At 34.8% G+C, this 19344-nt stretch overlaps 1 protein-coding gene across 1 annotated transcript in view; it reads right to left on the reverse strand.

The window, feature by feature from the left end:
- Positions 1-446: 446 nt before the first annotated feature.
- The window catches only part of LOC140449781 (ATP-binding cassette sub-family C member 4-like), a 92090-nt gene continuing 73192 nt past the window's right edge, over positions 447-19344 (reverse strand). The window contains exons 13-14 of the mRNA XM_072543128.1: positions 4868-5063; positions 447-605 (exon numbers count right to left, since the gene is read on the reverse strand). Of these exons, the coding sequence (XP_072399229.1) occupies positions 492-605; positions 4868-5063 (310 nt within the window). The 3' untranslated portion in view covers positions 447-491. The remainder of the gene's footprint in view (positions 606-4867; positions 5064-19344) is intronic.

Raw genomic sequence — 19344 nt, forward strand, 5'->3', positions numbered from 1 at the left:
GTTCATGTTCCAGCCGTCATTGATATCGAGATAGTTAGCTGAGATATGTTTGTAAATCAAGAAATCTATCAGGTCTGAAATTTTATTCCTAACGGTAGGCCAGTCTGTCGATCTACCAGTAGATATTACTTCACCCTTTTGTTCTTTCACAGCATACAATAGTTCTTTTCCTTTAGTTGTAGTTATCCTAGAGCACCGGTGGATATTCTTTCCATTAAAGTCACCACCGATGATGTATCTTTTTCCTAAAGTCTTTATAAACCCTTTCTATTGTTCTTTTTTAATGGAGTGTCTAGGAGGGCCATATATTCATAATACAATAAAGGTTTGTTTTAACATCGATGTATCGACAGCGACCGCGACCTCCATCGCACACATCTATGTATCTTCGGTATGTCCGTACCCTTAGAAAAATAATGGTAATAGCAGGCAAATAATGAATCACAATAAATAAAAAAATTTATTTACATCTTGTACAGAAAAAATATAGTTTAATCTTTTATTCCTGAATGTTCAATCATTTTATAAAAGATACCACCTTGTTTTGTTCTCAAGGCTTGTGGCGTATCAAACTCTTTAATTTCACCATGATCAACAACCATTATCTAAAAAATAATTCTAATTAATTAAAATTTTACAAACGAGCATGCTCTAGACTTTTGTATGCTGTATTTTATTGAGAATAAACACTACTTTTAACTGAAAATAAGATACATGTCAAATATAATGTAAGGTACTGGCGCCAAATAAGACCAGTGTCTTAATAAAACCAATTGTAAATATTTTCTTAACAGGTTAAGTGCCACCGTATTGAAAACTTTAATGTCTTCATTGGCGATCACTTTTTGTTAAAGTATTCATATTACTTTCTGACACTTTCAAATCAAGATCTAACACTCTAAAATGCGAATTTTGGTTAAAATTTCATTTTTCAAAATGTGAGTCAACGTTGGAGTTTCGCGGCCACCAGTAAGATTTTTATCACAAAATGACTATGAGAATCCAACGTAGCATCACGACTTTACTTGTCCATTCCTGTTGATAACGTTTCAGCAAATCTAACAAGCGAAGGTGCCGTCGCCGTGGCTTGCGTTTTTCTTGTCAGTACTTATAACTTTTAGATTAGACCGGACAATATACAACTTATATATACTTTTAGGTTAGACCGTGCAATGCAGTCGTAGAAAGGGCAACAAAAACTTGAAAAATATTGGCAATAAATTCTGTCAGATGAAGAATCGGATGAGTTTGGCGACACGTATCTTTAGGACGAGTACCAACCAACTAAGTCTAGTGATAGTGAAAGTGAATCGAGTACTCCGGAACAGAATGAAAAAAAAAACTGTGACCGGAAATACTAAACCGTTGGGACAAGATGTATCGGCGTCCGCCAGTAAAAAAAAAGAATGTTTGAATTTCGGAGAACATGTTAATGCTACTATAGAATCTGTCATTACCCAACATTCTGAAGTCTCTGAACAGGAAATTTTAGGAGAACCAATAGTATCTAATGCAATGAATGAAGCTATTGTCTGGTGGTCGATCAACAACGAAAATTTACAGATATTTACATTTGAGGACTGTAATTCTGCAGGATTTCATACACAATTATACGAAAATTTCTACAAAAAATCGCTCTTTCTATTCTTTGAATATTTTGTAGACGATGGTCTTTCATCCATGATGATAAATATTTAATTCATTTTGTTTAATTGATTTTGATTTTTTTTTTAATTTTTAGGTCGAAGAAACAAATCGTTATACCCTGCAATGTCAGGAAAGAAATCAGCTACAGAAACAACAGATAACCGTTTGCAGAAAATCGTTCCCTTGGTTAACAGACTGAAGAGTAAATTCAAGGCTGTAAAAAAAAATTGGGCAAATATTTACGTCGCGTCGGTGTGGAAAAATGCAACAACGCAAAAAAAATTGTTCTGGATTTGAAGCAACTAAGATTTGGGGATTCAATGCAAATACTATTCCACATGCTGCCTTTGCACCTAGTTATCTGACACAAAGAGACATTGAAACAATCGCTGAAGATTTGTTAAAAAATCCTGTAACATAACCAGAAACGGAACCAGGGGAATTTCCTGTTCCCTTTTTAATTTAACCTGAACATGGATAAAATTATAAAAAAAGTATAAACTAAAAAAGGATACCAAATGAAAAATAAAACAACTTAAAATAATCTGCTATGGAGACGATGCAATACTAATCTTTCAAAATGAATGATTTACAAAATATGCTGCACACAAAAAAAAACAAATTGCGTGGTTATAACAACAAATCTACTATGGAAAGCGAAACGTCAAGGAACAGTTAAAAATGTAATTATCATTACAATAAATTGTGGCTTAACCCCATATAAATACAATATTTAACTTATGTTTATATAATATATGTTTACCTAAAATATACATATACAGTGCTAGTCAAAAGTCCGTTCCCACTCGTATCTTTTAAACGGTTTTTGTTATAATATTGAAATATGGAGGGAGGTAATAAACAGACGTAGACTTCTCAACTAGTCTTAACAGGTGACGTAATAGTGACAGATGACGTTACAGCGTCACTGTGACAGATAATGTTAAATGGAACTTTATGGCAAGTAATACCTCGTTTGAAAGGTGTTGAAAATACCTATTTAGTCATAATCATTTTTTTGAGTTTAAGCCCATTTTGATGAATAAATTAAATAAATACTAAAATTGTAGCTTCTCATTTAATTAATAAATATTTAACAACCAGTTCTTATAGAAAGTTTTCAAAATGTGCTCCATCTACTGCCTGAGAGTAATGCATCCTATTTCTAAATTCTTCCCGTATTCGTTCAAATGTGTCGGGGAAATTGCCCTACATTCTTCAACAATTCGTTGTTTCAAAATGTCAATATTGTCAGGTGCTGTAGCGTAAACTTTAGATTTCAAGTAACCCCACAGAAAATCCTCCAGAATTTCAAGTATTAACGATTCAATTGCATTTTGTAAAATCTCCAGATACACTTTACCAGTTAAGTTAGTATTGAGATTAACAAGCCCAATGTGTGTCTATGTGATTTCCCAAAATATCTGCCCAAACATTTATTTTTTTTGGAATGATGTCTTTCACGAAAGACGTGAGGATTTGTGTCACTTCAATACCTCACATTGTCTGTGTTAACATTTCCATTGAGAGAAAAAGTACTTCGTCACTAAAACAAATTGTTTTTATGTAATCAGGCTGTTGGTTATTTTTATTGGACATATTTTCACAGAATTCTAGTGTTCTGTCGGGCTCATCATCTGAAAGTTGGTGCACAATTTTTAATTTGTATGGATGAAATTTGTTTTCAGCCAACACTCGGTGTACTGTCTTTTGACTGATTCGATAGATATATGCAACTTGAGCTGCAGAAGAAGTAGGGTCCACTACCATTCCTGCAATTATGTCTAAAAAAATTTTTGTCATCACTAATTGTTGGTCAAGCAGATCGTTTGACATCTTAAACAATACCTTTGTTTCAAATTCCGAAGAAGCTTCCTTGAATGAGCTCTCGATGTAGGGAGATGAGGGTACGTCTCATTAAAATGACGTTCCGCTGCATGGAAATTATTTTCACATTCACCAATTATTTAACACAGCTACTACTTTGTCGGCTACAGTACGTACCATTGCGCCTTCGTAAAAATTTAAACGTTAACTAAGAACAACTAACTAAAAACAACTTGACTAAACTTGAATTGACTAAACTAAGCAGAAACAGAAACTAAATATTCAGGTATAAACGCTTTTGCAAACTAAAAACAACTAGAGAATTAACAAACGTTAACTTTTTTGACAAATAACCAAAGGCGGACGTCAGAATTTTTATTAATTAAATGCCCAACTAGACTTTTAGTAATTATTTAATTAATTTGTCAAAATCATCTTAAATCCAAACAAAATTAGTATGATTAAATAGGTATATTAAAATAATTGTAGTTTCGCATTTTATTTATAAATATTCTAACGTTCTCCTCTGGTTAATTGTCAAAAAAATTGACGTTGACGTAAAAAAAATTTTTTGAGAAGTAACCAGAGGCAGAGGTTTTAAGGTCCATTCGCTCAACTCGGGCATATTTTGACAGATTCATTGCTGGAAACCTACAACACAAAAGTTTCTAGCTCACAGTATTAACAGCTTAAATAAACTTTTATTACAGACTTCTTTCATTGAAAAAAGAAGAATTATTCTAAATAGTGGAAGTGTATACTAAACCTATAATATTTTGGGTAGTATATATTTAAAAAATATATTTCAGTTGTTATAATTTAACATAACTATTTATTATATGGTGCAAATAAATACATATTGATTGCCGGTAATTGGTAACGTTCTATTTTATTTACTATTTAGTTTGTTTACTATTAATATTGGCTACGAGTACGTGTGCTTGTTTGTATAGTAATTTCCAGCCACTTCTAGTCTGTCAAAAAGTAACTAACTTCGCAAAAAAATAATTACTAAATTCACTAGACAGTTCGGACTGGGAATAGTGAACCGACTATAATATTTATTAATTAAATGCGAAACTGCAATTTTAGGATTTATTTATTTATTCATCAAAATGAGTTTAAACTCAAACAAAATTATTATGACTGAATAGGTATTTTCAATAGCTTTCAAACGAGGTATCACTTGCCATAAGGTCCTATTTAAAATTATCTGTCACAGTGGCACTGTAACGTCATCTGTCACTATTACGTCACTTGTTATGACTATTTAAGAAGCCTACGTCTGTTTATTACCTCCCTACAAATTTCACTTTTACAAGTATAACCGTTCAAAAGAGACGAGGGGGGAACGGACTTTTGACTAGCACTGTATATATGTACAAACTCTTACCCTATCACAATCCAACACAGTCTGTAGTTTATGAGCAATGGTTAGCACTGTACATTGTGAAAAATGGGTTTTAATTGTCGTTTGCAAGAGACTGCAAGTATCTGGATCCATATTGGAGGTAGCTTCATCCAAAACAATGATTTTATTTTTGCTGACCAACGATCTGGCCAAACATATCAGTTGGCGTTGTCCAGAACTAAAACAAAATATATATTTATATATCAAATATCCAAGCAAGAATTTATCAAATGCAAATAAAGACACGTGTTGGCCAAATCGACTGAGTGCATTGAGAACACGTGTATGATCTGTTTTACTTATAATAGAGTGTACAATGGAACTTAAAAAAAAAACAATAGGTATGACATGTGTCGTGCATAAAGACTTTATTATTTGGATACTCGAATTTGGATATTAAATATACGAAAACGTGGTTCAAATCAAGTTGGTTGACTTTTTTGTATCTTGTCGCGAATACGTAAAGGTCATATACAGTAGTCTCTCTCTATAACGGTTCCCTATATAACGATAATTCCTCTATAACGATGAAAATAGTAAACGTTGGTTGGTTCGTCATAAGAACAATGTATTAATTCTTTCTCTATACCGATATCGTTCTCTCTTTATAGCGATAACTTTTTAGCGTTCAATAGTTGATGACAAATGTGTTATTGTGTTTAAAGTTCAGACTACGTTTATTGTTCGGGCGGCGTACCTAACTGTTATCACACAGATGTTGCCATCTATTGACGACTTTTCATATCCAGTTTGAGTTGTGTCTTAGTGTGTCAACAGTCAACATGTTTTCGAAAAAGCGTAAAGTGCTCTCGGTGGAGGAAAAGTTATTGATAACTTGAGCAATAGAGAAAGGTGAAAAGCAATCGGATGTCGTTCGCCGTACGGGGCTGTCTCAGTCAACTGTGGCTACGATATGGAAGGACAGAAAAAAGTGGCTTAAAGCGGAGATGGAGGGCGGTGGCAGGAAGAAGTTGCGGAAACCTCAGCACGAAGATTTAAATCGCGATATGCTTCAGTTGTTCCAGCAGCAACGTATGAACCATATTCCACTTTCTGGGGGGCCTGTGCTCAGGACAAAAGCTGAGTTTTTTGCAACTGAACTTGAAATTGAGAATTTCAAGGCATCTGAGGGTTGGCTGAGTAAGTGGAAGCTGCGGCACAAGATCAACTACGGGCAAATCAGCGGAGAGGCACGCGATGTTAACAAAAACGTAACGGATGATTGGCTAGAAAACTTGTGACCTGGACTAAAGGCACGATATGCGTCAGATGACATTTTCAATGCGGATGAGACTGGATTGTTTTTTAAAATGACACCAAACAGAACTTTAAAATTTAAATTGGAAAAGTGCGTTGGTGGAAAGCTCTCTAACGAACGCATTACAGTTTTAGTGGCCGCTAACATGACAGGTTCGGTGAAGCGAAAATTGTTAGTGATAGGGAAGTCGAAAAACCTGCGTTGCTTTAAAAACATAAAAATCTACCGGTGACCTATAAAGCAAACAAAAGTGCGTGGATGACCTCGGAAATTTTTGGAGAAGCGATAAGAAAGTGGGATATGGAGCTTAAAGGGAAAAAAATGCTTTTGCTTGTAGACAATTGTCCTGCTCATTCTGTATTGCGCGACCTTCAAAACATCGAACTCTGTTTTCTGCCAGCAAACACAACGAGTGTCCTGCAGCCCATGGACCAAAGTGTCATCAAGAGTTTGAAAAGCCATTACAGGAGAAGACTTTTGATGGAATTGGTTGAGAGTAATGGAGATCTTAAACTAAACATTCTTGACGCCATCCTAATGATTAGTAAATCCTGGGACGAAGTGACGAGCAATACAATAAAACATTCCTTCAAACACGCAGGATGGCTGGAAGATCAAGAGTTGACTGATGATGAAAATGACCTGCCATTAGATATTTGGGCCAGACAGTTTGAACTTACTATCACCTACGGACCGAAAGAGCTAACAGATTTTGAAGAAGTTGGATAAAAATGTAGCTACAACATCTGGACTTTCTGACGAGGATATCCTGCAAGCAATTTGTGTAGTATAAGAAGAAAACAGTGACTCGGAAGTGAAAGCAGAGCCAGAACCAGCTCCGACCCCTCAGCAGGCATTGGATGTGGCAAAAGTACTGCATCGATTCTTCATCCACCAGGAAGACGATATGAGTGCTGTGGAAGATTCGATGAGTCTTCAGGACAAGGTCAGGTCAGTTCTGTGGAAAGGGAAAAGAAGACAGACCAAGGTGACAGATTTTTTTGGTAATGTAGGCTAAATATATTTTACAGTAGCATATTATTTTTTTATTGTACAGTACACATGTTTTAATTGTACAGTCATTTTTTATACTGTATTGCTTATATTATTCGTTAATAAATCTATGTGGAATACAATCTTAATTCATTTATATTTGTTTTGATAATTTTTTTAAATTAAAATAGGTTATTTAGTACAGTATTATTAATATTACAGTACCGAATTTTGTCTCTCTCTGTATAGCGATCTCTCCTTATAACGATGAAAATTCCCGGTCCCTTGCATATCGTTATAGAGAGAGAGGACTGTAAGTACTTATTCTCGCCGTCCGATGGCACTACTATCGCTAAAGAGATCTACTATTATGTAATAAATTATCGTAGAGGCCTAATGTCAACATTTCAGCCGAATTAGACTCGTGATTTTGTTTAAACCTGTGTGAAAGTGGACGTGTCAGTAGATTTTAGAAAAAAGGAGAAAAATATATAGAATAGAGTCTTCTTTTTGAAAGGGAAATCATCATGCAACGAAATTAAAGTGAACTTGGATGCTATATACGGTGACACTTTTCCTTCGATTACAACTATTAAAACTTGATTTAACGAGTTTTAACCTGGTCGCACGTCGGTTTTTGATGAGCCACGCCTGGGTGCCCCGAAAGTATCTACCACAGAGGATAATGTGATAAAAATCTAAGTTCTCGTATTGGCAAACCACCAACTGAAGGTGAGCGAGATAACTGAGATAGTAAGTATTTCAAAAGATTGCATGTATCATATCCTGCATAAAATTTTGGACATGAGAAAGCTGTCGGCGCGATTAGTGCCGCGTTTGCTCACTCTGGATAAGTGCAACCGTGAGACCTCTTTAGAGTAATGTTTGGAGGTATTTAAGCGTAATCAGAAGGAGTTTCTACATAATTTTGTAACCGTCTACAAAACATGAATTCATTTGTACACATCAGAGACAAAGGAACGGTCGCAACAGTGGACCCCACCCGGTGAATGTGCTCCGAAGAAGGCGCAGACTGTCTTGTCGGCCGGAAAGTTGATGGCCACCGTTTTCTGGGATTCACAAGGTAAAATCTACATCGACTACCATGGAGTACCATAAAAACGGTCACAGGGCACTACTATGCCGAAATATTGGACCGATGCGACTCCGAATTGCGGAAAAACGGCTTCATTTGGCAAAAAAAAAAAAAAATATCGCATCGGCTCATACCTCCGCAGTTGCCATAACCAAATTTATTGAATGGGGCTACGAACTGCCGCCCCATTATTCTGTGGATTTTATTCTATGATTTTGGCCCAATGTGGTTTCTTTTGGTTTCCAAACTTAACAAGTCACTCGCTGGGCAAAAATTGAAATCAAATGAGAAGGTCATCGCCGCCACAAAAGACTGTTTTGCAGACCTCGAGAAGACGTTTTTTTGAGACGGGTTAAAGAAGTTGGAACAGCGCTGGGTCAAGTGTATCAAGATAAAAGCAAATTATAGTTCTAAGGTTTACTATTTATAGAGGAAAACTGAGAAGTTTCATTTAGGAGAACTAAAAAAAAAATTGGAAAGACAAACTTTATTGGCTCTTCAATAAATATTGACCAATATTCTTTAAAGCGTGTTTAGTTTAAAAGGCCATCTATGGCTGACTGATAATTGTCTATCAAAATTACAATGACATAAGGGGTTACAAAAGCTCAATCATATAAATTATTCATGCCAGTTTTTCAACCCTATACGAAAGAAACAGAATGTACCTGTAGCGATTCGGTATGGTAAAATAAGATTTACCTTAATTTTTTTTATTAATATCTAAGATTTTTTACAATCTGTTTCATAATAAAACCATAAGTACATAAAGGACAAAACGTTAAGAGGGATACAAATCAGCGATCGTTAATATGCATACCAAAGTCAACGGACATAATGCTAGATTGATCATAATATATTGCCCCAAAAGTCATTGCAACAGTTTAAGAATGTCTCCTTCTAGTATATAATAGAAATGGTTACAATAAAACGATTCCTGGCTTTATCTCTCAATGGATAAAGAATATATATATGTTAGATCACTAATCACTTATTTGACTTTTTAAAAAAAGAACTTTATTTGTTACAAATTAAATATTAAATAATAGTACAAAATTAAATTAATTTAAAATGACTAAAAACTGGACTGGTCGAAGTTGCAGCTAAAAGTGGTTCCGGCATCTGAGAATGGTAATTTATATGTTTGGTATGAAGTGCTGAATTGCTGTTCCCATGAATATTGGCCAACGGTTCGTACAAAGTTCTAATGCGTGCTCAGCGGTTTCTATGGGAATGGGATGATGAAATCTGAAGTCGGCGAACTTAAGCTAGTTCAAGGTTAATATTTTCTCATATAACAGCTCCCCTTATTAGTGAAAAGTCAATGCCATTGCTTTGACTTTTACAGAGTAATTGGTGTTTCTGCTTCGCTTTCTTGTTGGACATTGGGTCTTCTTCTGAAGGAGGCTAAGCCCTGAAGTTTCTGTCTAATGGAATTTCTGCGTGGTAATGAAGTTGGACGCTGATCCTGGGACAAGGAGATTGCAATTTTTGGGAATATTTTGGTTCGGTATTTGCAGAAAAGGTATAAGATAACTAGGATAATAATCAGGGATAAGGTTGATATAGTGAATAAGGGTAGATGTTCCTCAATGAATGATTGGCTCATAATATGGTCCAGTTCTTCTGAATATTGGTCCAATTTGTGTTGTGCAATATTTAAGTCATCTACGTTGATCTTACTGAGTTTAAGTGGTTTCAATTTTGATAGGTGACTCTTTGTCTCAAAATGGTCACAGCATCTGTAGGGTACGTTAACTGGGTGACTTCTATACGTGATATTTGTATATTTCTCAATTTGGTCTCTAGCATGAATTCTGGTACTGCCGATGAATGCAATACATTCGGGAATTAATCTTAAGATTGAATTTGTTTTGATTATTTGTGTAGTGACGTCTTTTCTTGCACATTTGATTGTTACTGGTAATGGATCGGAAATGGTTAGTAACCATAAATTTCGGTCAATTTCTTGTACATTGTAACCTTGTGCCAAGAGCATGGACATCTGGCAAGTTTTTGGTAAGTTGCTAAGAGGTTTCAAAAGCTGGGCTTCACATATAGCATCTGTGTCTATGGGATACGGAAGAATGTCTGTACACATTCTTTGGTTTTGACTAATTTGTTTGCATTTTTCGGTGTCCATGGGTAAGACATATGAAATTGAATCATCATCTCGCGCCATGTATTTATGAACAGTTGAAAGTATATGATGAAAACCAGTTTGATTATCTAATATTGGTATTGAATATAATTGATACAAGGTGAATATTTCGGGATCAACTAACGGAATTTCGAGAACGAAAACAATTTTTGAATCAAGCTGATAAGCTTGCAGTTTTATTATGTCAATATACTGAGCTATATTTGACATATAAGTGGGTAGAGGCAATACGTTATTTTGTAATGACTGTGAGATTTCTTTTAATGCGTCCATTAAGTCTATGGGCGAAATAATAGAATTATGTAGAATTTGCAGGCGAGAGAATGTTATAGAATTTAGTATATCATTTAAATAATTTTCTAAAAATACGTAGCTTTCCATTAAGGACTCACATAAATCTAGTATTTGTAATTGTGCTTGGTAAAAGGATATGTCATTATTAATGTCCAGAAGTGTAGTCTCGATAGTTTTTAAGTCTTTGTTAAAAGTTTCTTCGTCTATTTGCAATTTTTGAATTGTAGTGTTGAAAGTTCTTATAACTGAAGTGGTAACAGATATTTGATTTTTTAGGAGATTTTCAATTTGAGTTTCATCGGAATTTATCTTATTTATACATTTATTAAAGTATTCGCCATCAGAGGCGTCTAAATTTCCAGTAATAGATTTCCAGATTGTTCCAATACCATTTACTAAACCGCGTTTTAGGCGTTTATTATAAGGTACTGTGTCAGAGGTTATTTCTTTATATTTTAAATTAACGGAGTTTGAGATTTGTTTTAGCAGACTAACATGTGTCTGTACTTCGGCTTGAAAGGCAAGTTTTCTCGGTGTATCCACGTTAATAAATTTTTCTAACAGGTTTTCCAAAATTCTGTCATTATTGGATATTGTAGTTTTGATAGGTAATAATTCTTTGTAAACAAGTAAAGTCCATTTGTCATTAGATATTCGTATAGTTCCTTTTTCATGAAAAAATATTCCAATTGTGTTATTAATTGGAGTGAGGAGAATTTGGGATTGGACGATAGGAAGGAGTCCATAGAATCTGTAAAGGAAAATTATTCAAAATAAGGTTTGAGTCTGTCAAAATTTACTTTAGAGGTTTGGTTAGTTTTGGGGTTAAGGATAATTGCGGAATTTGTAAAAACTTCTTGAATTTCGAAAGGTCCATTAAAAAGATTATCCGATTTTGATTTAATTTGTGATTCTTTTACGTAAACTTTGTCACCAATTTTAAAATCAGGTCTTCGTTCTGAAATATTCTCGTCAAATCTTACTTTCGCCTTTTCTTTCTGTCTTTCTGTTTTTGCTCTGGCTACTTTGTAAAAATATTCCATGCGGTTATTCAGGTCTCGAATATATTTACTCATTAGTGTTTTTTGATTGTATAGAGTTTCTGGTGGTCGGCCTGCAGTGTGCCCAAATATAAGTTCATATGGTGTGAAACCGTGGGTCTTATTCTTTGTGTTGTTATAGCATATTATTGCATAAGGAAGTATAGTAAAGGGATGATCGTTGGGGTTCTCGGCTTGATTTGCTCTAATCATTTCTGAGAGTGTGGCATGAAACCTTTCTATAGATCCATTAGATTGTGGATGGTTAACGCTAGAAAATGTTAGTTTAATGTCGTATAATTCGCATAGATCTTTGATTATAGCATTCTCGAATTCTCGACCGCAGTCACAATGAATTCTTAGTGGTGTTCCATAGTGTTGAAAAAAGAGTAGGAGTGTCTTGACTACTGTTACTGCCTTTTTGTCTTCCAAAGGATAGGCTTGCGTGAATTTTGTCAATTCGTCACGAATAGTTAAAGCGTAGTTCCTAGTAGGGTATTCGAGTATGTCCATATTTATTCTTTCGAATGGTGTTTTTGGAGTTTCTGTTATGACTAGTGGTCCACTTAAGTTTTTCCTGCAAATCTTAACTTTTTGGCAAATTTCACATGCTTTTACAAATTTCTCTACATCTTTTGTTAAATTCTTCCAATTGTATTTCTGCTTTATTCTTCTGACAGTTTCGTTTATTCCTCGATGTAAGTTGTTTTTACCGCAATGGTAATGATCTAAAATTTGAGGGATTTCGTCTTCGCTGGCTGTTTTAATTATATTTTGACAGATTCTTAATTTTAATTCTTTGTCAGCAAAAATATAAGAAAATATCTCTAGGATAGGTAGTTCGAGATTATTTTCGACGCAATATATTTTTGATTCATCGAATTGATCTTTATTTGCAAAAAGTACAAGAAACAAGTGTGATATTACTCGTTCGGGATCAAACGGTAATGGTATAATAAAATATTTTCGATCTTTTACAGTTTTGCTGTGTACAATATTAATTCTTCGGTTACTATATTCCATGTTTTCTTCGAATATGTCATTCATTATGTTCTCGTGGAGTTCTTCAAGTTTATTTTGCCAAAAAAATGTAACAATATTTTTGTTGGATTTGTCTAATAAGTCCGTATTCGATGTTTCAATTTTAGAATAATCGATTATTGACTTTGTTCTATACAGTTCGATAAACTTGTCAAGTTCTTCGGACATTTTTTCTATATTTTCTTCATCGTCGTCTTCGTTTTCTTGAGTTTCCGTATCATCTTCATTCGATGCATGTAATGAGATTTTTGATTGAAAGTTTGCACAATCCTTGAAATGGTTAATCTTTATCCTTGAGAGGGCATCTGCATTTCTGTTTATTTTTCCTGCGCGATGTTCTATTTTATAATTGTATTCTTCGAGTTTTAGGCGCCAACGCGCTAATCGGCTTCCGGGATCTTTTATCGAGAAAAGCCATGTAAGGGGTCGATGATCGGTAATCAGGGTGAATTTTCGGCCAAAAAGATATGGTCTAAAATGTTTGACTGCCCATACGATAGCTAATAGTTCTCTCTCTATAGTCGAATATTTTGTTTCGGCACCGCATAATGTTCTGGAGGCATAAGCTATGGGTAAATCTTTTCCAATAGGGCCTTGTGATAGAACAGCTCCAATCGCGAATGCACTAGCGTCAGTTGTTAGTAAAAATGGTTCCTCAAAATTGGGATATATAAGTATTGGATCTGAAGTTAAAATATTTTTGAGTTCGTTAAAGGCTTCTTTGCAATCAGAATTAAAAATAAAAGGTACGTCTTTCTGAAGTAGTTTCGTAAGTGGTTTAGAAATTTTGGCAAAATTTGGAATAAATCTTCTATAGTAACCGGCTAAGCCTAAGAATGACTTTATTTCTTTGGTGTTCTTTGGTTCCGGGAAGTTTTCGATACAAGATATTTTAGCTGGATTTGTTTTTACACCATTTTCTGTTACAAGGTGGCCCAAATATGCTACTTCTTTTCTTAAAAATTCGCACTTGTCTGGCTGTATTTTTAAATTTGCTTTTCGTAACCTTTTAAAAACTTCTGTTAGTCGTGACATGTGATCATGAATAGTGGGTGAGTAGATAATTATGTCATCCATATACACTAAGCATCTTTCGTTTTGTATTCCTAAGAGGATGTTGTCCATTACTCTTTGGAAAGTAGATGGAGCATTCATTAGTCCGAATGGCATGCGAACAAATTCGTAATGTCCATTTTCGACGGAAAAGGCCGCTTTCTGGATGTCTTGTGGCTCGATTTCAATCTGGTGAAATCCAGACGCTAAATCTAGTGTTGTGAAGTATTGGCATCTTCCTAGTTGGTCCAATAGTTCTGATATTTGTGGTAGAGGATAACGGTCTTGTACTGTGAGTTCGTTGAGTTTTCGATAATCAATAACAACTCGCCATTTTTGTTTTCCTGACGCATCTAATTTCTTCGGTACGACCCAGACTGGACTCGACCAGGGCGAGACACTTTTCTGGATTATTCCTTCTTCTAACATTTTATTAATTTGCATCTTTACCTCTTCCTTATGTATTTGAGGATATCTATAGGATTTAGTGAAGATAGGTTTAGCGTTGTTTGTTTCGATTTTGTGCTTGATTTCGTTTGTGAAGGTCAGTTTGTCGCCTTCGACATAAAATATATCTGCGTATTCAGTACATATATCTAGAATTAGTTCTTGTTCTTCGCAATTTAGATGATCAATTCTTAGTTGTTCTTTAATTATTCGTGTTCTATCTACTACGGGTTCTTCAAAATCATTTCCGTTGTAGGATAGGATTGTCTCCGAATTTTTGAAAGGTTCGATGGAAATGTCTGAAAATTCGATTGTCTTCGGCATAGCATTAGCATTTAGTACAGAAGTTAAGAATTCTCCATTTTCATCTACATGGACTAATGCATGAGGTAATCTAACTTTTTCTATTTCTTGAGCTGATAATATGGCATCTGTATTTGATAAGTTGCATTTTAGTCTGCATATTTGTTCGGTCCGGCTGTCAATGGTAATTCTGTTTTTTCCTTTTATTCGTTTTCTCTCCGGTCTTTCAAGATTTTTGTCTTGATCTCGGTTTTTTACGATAGTATATTTTTCATTTATAGGGTTTTGATGTTTTAAATTTGATTCCTGTTTAGAATCTGATTTAATTTTAGGTTCGTTTTGTCTTATTTCTGTGGGGTGTGTCGGTGTTTTGTCTTTAGGAGGTGTGTTTGTCTCGTGTCCTACTTTGTGAAGGGTGACAGTTTTAAAATTTGTATGTAACTGTCGGGATTTAAGATCTATTACGCATTCATAATGATCTAGAAAGTCTAGGCCTATTATGCCATCGAAATCAATGTCTAAATTGAAAATAAAGACTTTGTGAGGATTATTGTCAGTGAAGGGAATCAGGACAGATTCTGTTATTAACAATTTTTGATCGGTTATACCTTGAATAGTAACGTTTTCAGGAAATCTATTATGATAATTGCGTGCTGTGTTTTCTTTGAAAACAGTGATTCCAGCACCTGTGTCGATTAAAAGTTTAAAAGTGTTGGTAGCATCATTAATGTAATATAAATTTTTGGAACTCATTGTATGAAATGGGGTTACATGAATGTCTGTTCGGGAAAATTGAGATTCGGATGAAAGTTGTCCAAGTTGAGTGCTTGGATTTGTTCTTGGATATTCGTAATATCCGTTGAGGGGTTCGTATGATTGGGAGGATGATTTTGATTCTGAAGTGAAAGAAAATCCTGATAATTTTGTGTGTTATTGGTTTCGTAAAAGTTATCAGTTTGCGGATTATTTTCTGTATAATAATCCGTTTCATAGTTTTCATAGTTATCGGTATTATAATAATTATCTTTATAGTAATCGTCTGTATAAAAGTCAGTCGTCATTTCATCAGGGTATTCGTTTAAAACATGTGCTCTTTGGAAGTTTGGGTTTCTTTGAATAACAGATGGACGATTTTGATTTTGATTTTGAGATGAAAAGGAAGGTCTCTGTTGGTTGAAATTTGGATTGTTGGACGAATATTGATTCCTATTAGGGTTCTGATTGTTTTGATAGTTGTTAGGTCCATTATTATATTGGTTTTGGTAACCGTGTGGCCTAGAAAAAGTTTGGTTTGGCTGTACGAAACGTGAAGAGCGGCATTCACTATTTAGATGACCAATGCGGCCACAATTTGTACATTTTGTAAACTGAGATGAGGGTCTTCTCATTGGTTGAGAGGGTTTAGGAATAGTTGATCTAGAATTAGATTTTTGTTCTTCAAAATATGACAATTGAAGTTCGCGTCTAATACGATTGCTTGCTTCAATGAGATCTTTTGGATTACTAGCCCTAATAATTTGTCCTAGACGGGGTTCTAAACCGGTTAAAAGTGTGTTTAGGGCCATGGTATCGATTAAGTCACATTGGGCAGTTTTTTGATCTGGGGATAAATTTGCTACTTGGATCGAGGCGTGCATTTTTGCATTCAGAACTTGTAAACGGTTAAAGAAAGTTAGAGGAGATTCGTTAGATAGTTGTTTTAGTCTTTGTAAGTCTTGTATTAAGGAGGTCAGGTCTCTACTGTCTCCGAAATGTAGATTTAGTAATTGTTTTATTTCTGTATAAGAAATTGGTTTTCTAGAATTAATAAGCTGTGCAGCTTTACCTTTGAGTTTATTTTTTACGTGAATCGTTAATAGAACGCGCTGATCGCCTGTGGCCATTTTAAAAGCACAGTCGCACGCATCTAAAAATGTAGAAAGAGAAATCGGATCGCCTTCAAATTCTGGGATAATAGAAAATATTTCCGAAAGCTTGTATGGTTCGATTTCTTGTTGAGTCTGGGAACGTGTCTCAGGCATTTTTCGAGATATTTTTAAACGAAAATGAAAAATAGAAGTATGGAGAAATATAAAATGTATCAGTATGTAAGGGAGAAAAAAAAAAATGTGGTGGTATATAAAGGGCAAAAATGTATCAATATAAAAATATCAAATAATATATCAACAAAAATGTATCAAATATACCAAATAAAAATATATCGAGAGAAAATATACCAAAATATAGCAAGTAAAAAAAAAATATGTCAATAAAATATCAGTATAAAATAGTATGTAAAGAAATATCAATAATTTCAAATATTAGATAATCAACTTGTATTTTCTTTTATGTATCTTGATTAATTGACTTGCAGTATAGTCAATTTCGTAAATTATTATAACAAAATTATTAACGAGATGATTCAAAATCCACTTACATAAAGAAGAACATCGGGACGCCTTGTTCTCTCTGCTCAGCTACCAGGGGCTTCACTAGGTGTTCCTTCCGTAGATTACAGGAGTGAGGTTGTTCGGAGATGCTTTCTTCTTTAAGGGTCGTCTTGTTCTCTCTGCTCGGCTACCAGGGGCTTCACTAGGTGTTCCTTCCGTAGGTCACAGGAGTGAGGACTTCCGTAGATTCTTTGTTCCGTTAAGGGATGAGAATCCGCCGCTGCCAGTGAGTATACACGTGTTCTAGCAACGTTAACCGGATCCTACTGACTTTGCGCCAATTGTTAGATCACTAATCACTTATTTGACTTTTTAAAAAAAGAACTTTATTTGTTACAAATTAAATATTAAATAATAGTACAAAATTAAATTAATTTAAAATGACTAAAAACTGGACTGGTCGAAGTTGCAGCTAAAAGTGGTTCCGGCATCTGAGAATGGTAATTTATATGTTTGGTATGAAGTGCTGAATTGCTGTTCCCATGAATATTGGCCAACGGTTCGTACAAAGTTCTAATGCGTGCTCAGCGGTTTCTATGGGAATGGGATGATGAAATCTGAAGTCGGCGAACTTAAGCTAGTTCAAGGTTAATATTTTCTCATATAACATATATATATATATATATATATATATATATATATATATATATATATATATATATATATATATATATATATATATATATATATAGGATTTCCACAGTTTTCACTGTATTCCTTCACTCAACCGTTTTCTCCAATTTTTCCTGTTTAGCCAGTCCCCTTCCTGTAGGTTTCTTCTACTCATTGCTTCGTCCACCTCATCTCTGAAAGATCTTCGGGGTCTGCCTCTCTTTCTTCTTCCTATCGGGCTCCACTTTGTTATTCTATTTATCCACCGATTTTGGTCTGCTCTTCTGACATGTCCGTACCAGGTTAACCTCTTCTGTTCGATGTAGTCTATTATGTCGGAGTTCATTTCCATTCTCCTCATAATCTCCATGTTATTTATTCTATCTCTTCTTGTTACTCAGCAGCTTCTCCTTAGGAATTCCATCTCTGTTGCTCTTATTTTGTTTTTGGTTTTCTTATTTATTGTCCAATTTTCACACCCATAAGTGAGGATACTTCTTGTCATGGTATTATATATTTTTTTCTTTGTTTTCATGCTGCTGTTCTTATCCCATAGTACCGGGTTCAATTTTTGTATGCAGTCTCTTGTTTGTCCTAGTCTATTTTTTATATCTTCCTATGTTGTTCCTTTGTTTGATATTATGAAACCTAAATACTTATACTTGGCTGTTCCTTTGATTTGTTTACCTTAGTCTATTTTCAGCTGTTTTATTTCTGTATTCGTTGTTAGGTATTCAGTTTTCTTTAGGTTTATTTCCATCCCATTCTTTGTATATTCCTGCTCCAGTTTTCTCATCATAAAACTGAGGTCATCCTCGTCTTGTGCGATCACTATTTGGTCGTCGCCAAAACTTAGCGTATATAGATATTCGTTCCTTACTGGTATACCCATTCCTTCGCACTTTCTTTTCCATGGTTTCAAGGTTTTTTCCAGGAATATTTTGAACAGGGTGGGGGATGTGGAGCAACCCTGTAGTAGTCCCTTGGTCGTCTTAAATGGCCTGCATATTCTATTGCCCGTTTTGATAGCTACTTCGTTATTCTTGTAGAGTGCTTTTACCGCGTTTATTAATCTTCGTGGAACTTCGATGTCTTCCATTGCTTCCCATAGCTTGGTTCTAGGTATTAAGTCATATGCCTTCTTAAGATCAACAAAAGCCAGATGGACGGATCTATTTTTGGCCATTCTTTTTTCTATTAGTTGTTCGACCGTGTAAATGTGATCTAAGCATGCTTTCCCCGCTGTGAAACCTGCCTGGTCTTCTCCGATTTTATCTTGTATATATATTTCTAATTTTTCCTTTATGGTCTTTCCATACAGTCTGCCTATAGACGATATAATGCTGATTCCCCGATAGTTTTCGCAGTTTTTTCTATTTCCTTTCTTGTATATTGATGTCATATATGCTTGGGTCCATTCTGCCGGTAAGTCTTCTCCATTCAGTGCTCTCGCAAACATTTTATGTATCATACGGAATAACTTTTCCTATCCGTTTTTTATCAATTCATTTGGTATTCCGCCGGGACCTTATGCTTTTTTGATCTTTAGAGTTTTGATCGTTCTTTTTACCTCAGCTAGGCTTAATTCGATTTCGTCATGTGTGTAGATTTCTATTCCGTCTATTTCTGATTGTTTGAATTCGGTTAGCAATTTTTTATAGTATTCTTGCCATTCGTTTTCTTTGATTTGACCGATCTTGGTCAAATCAAAGTATCGCAAGTAATTGCTCAA

The sequence above is a fragment of the Diabrotica undecimpunctata genome, chromosome 9, assembly GCF_040954645.1.
Source record: "Diabrotica undecimpunctata isolate CICGRU chromosome 9, icDiaUnde3, whole genome shotgun sequence".
NCBI lineage: Eukaryota > Metazoa > Arthropoda > Insecta > Coleoptera > Chrysomelidae > Diabrotica > Diabrotica undecimpunctata.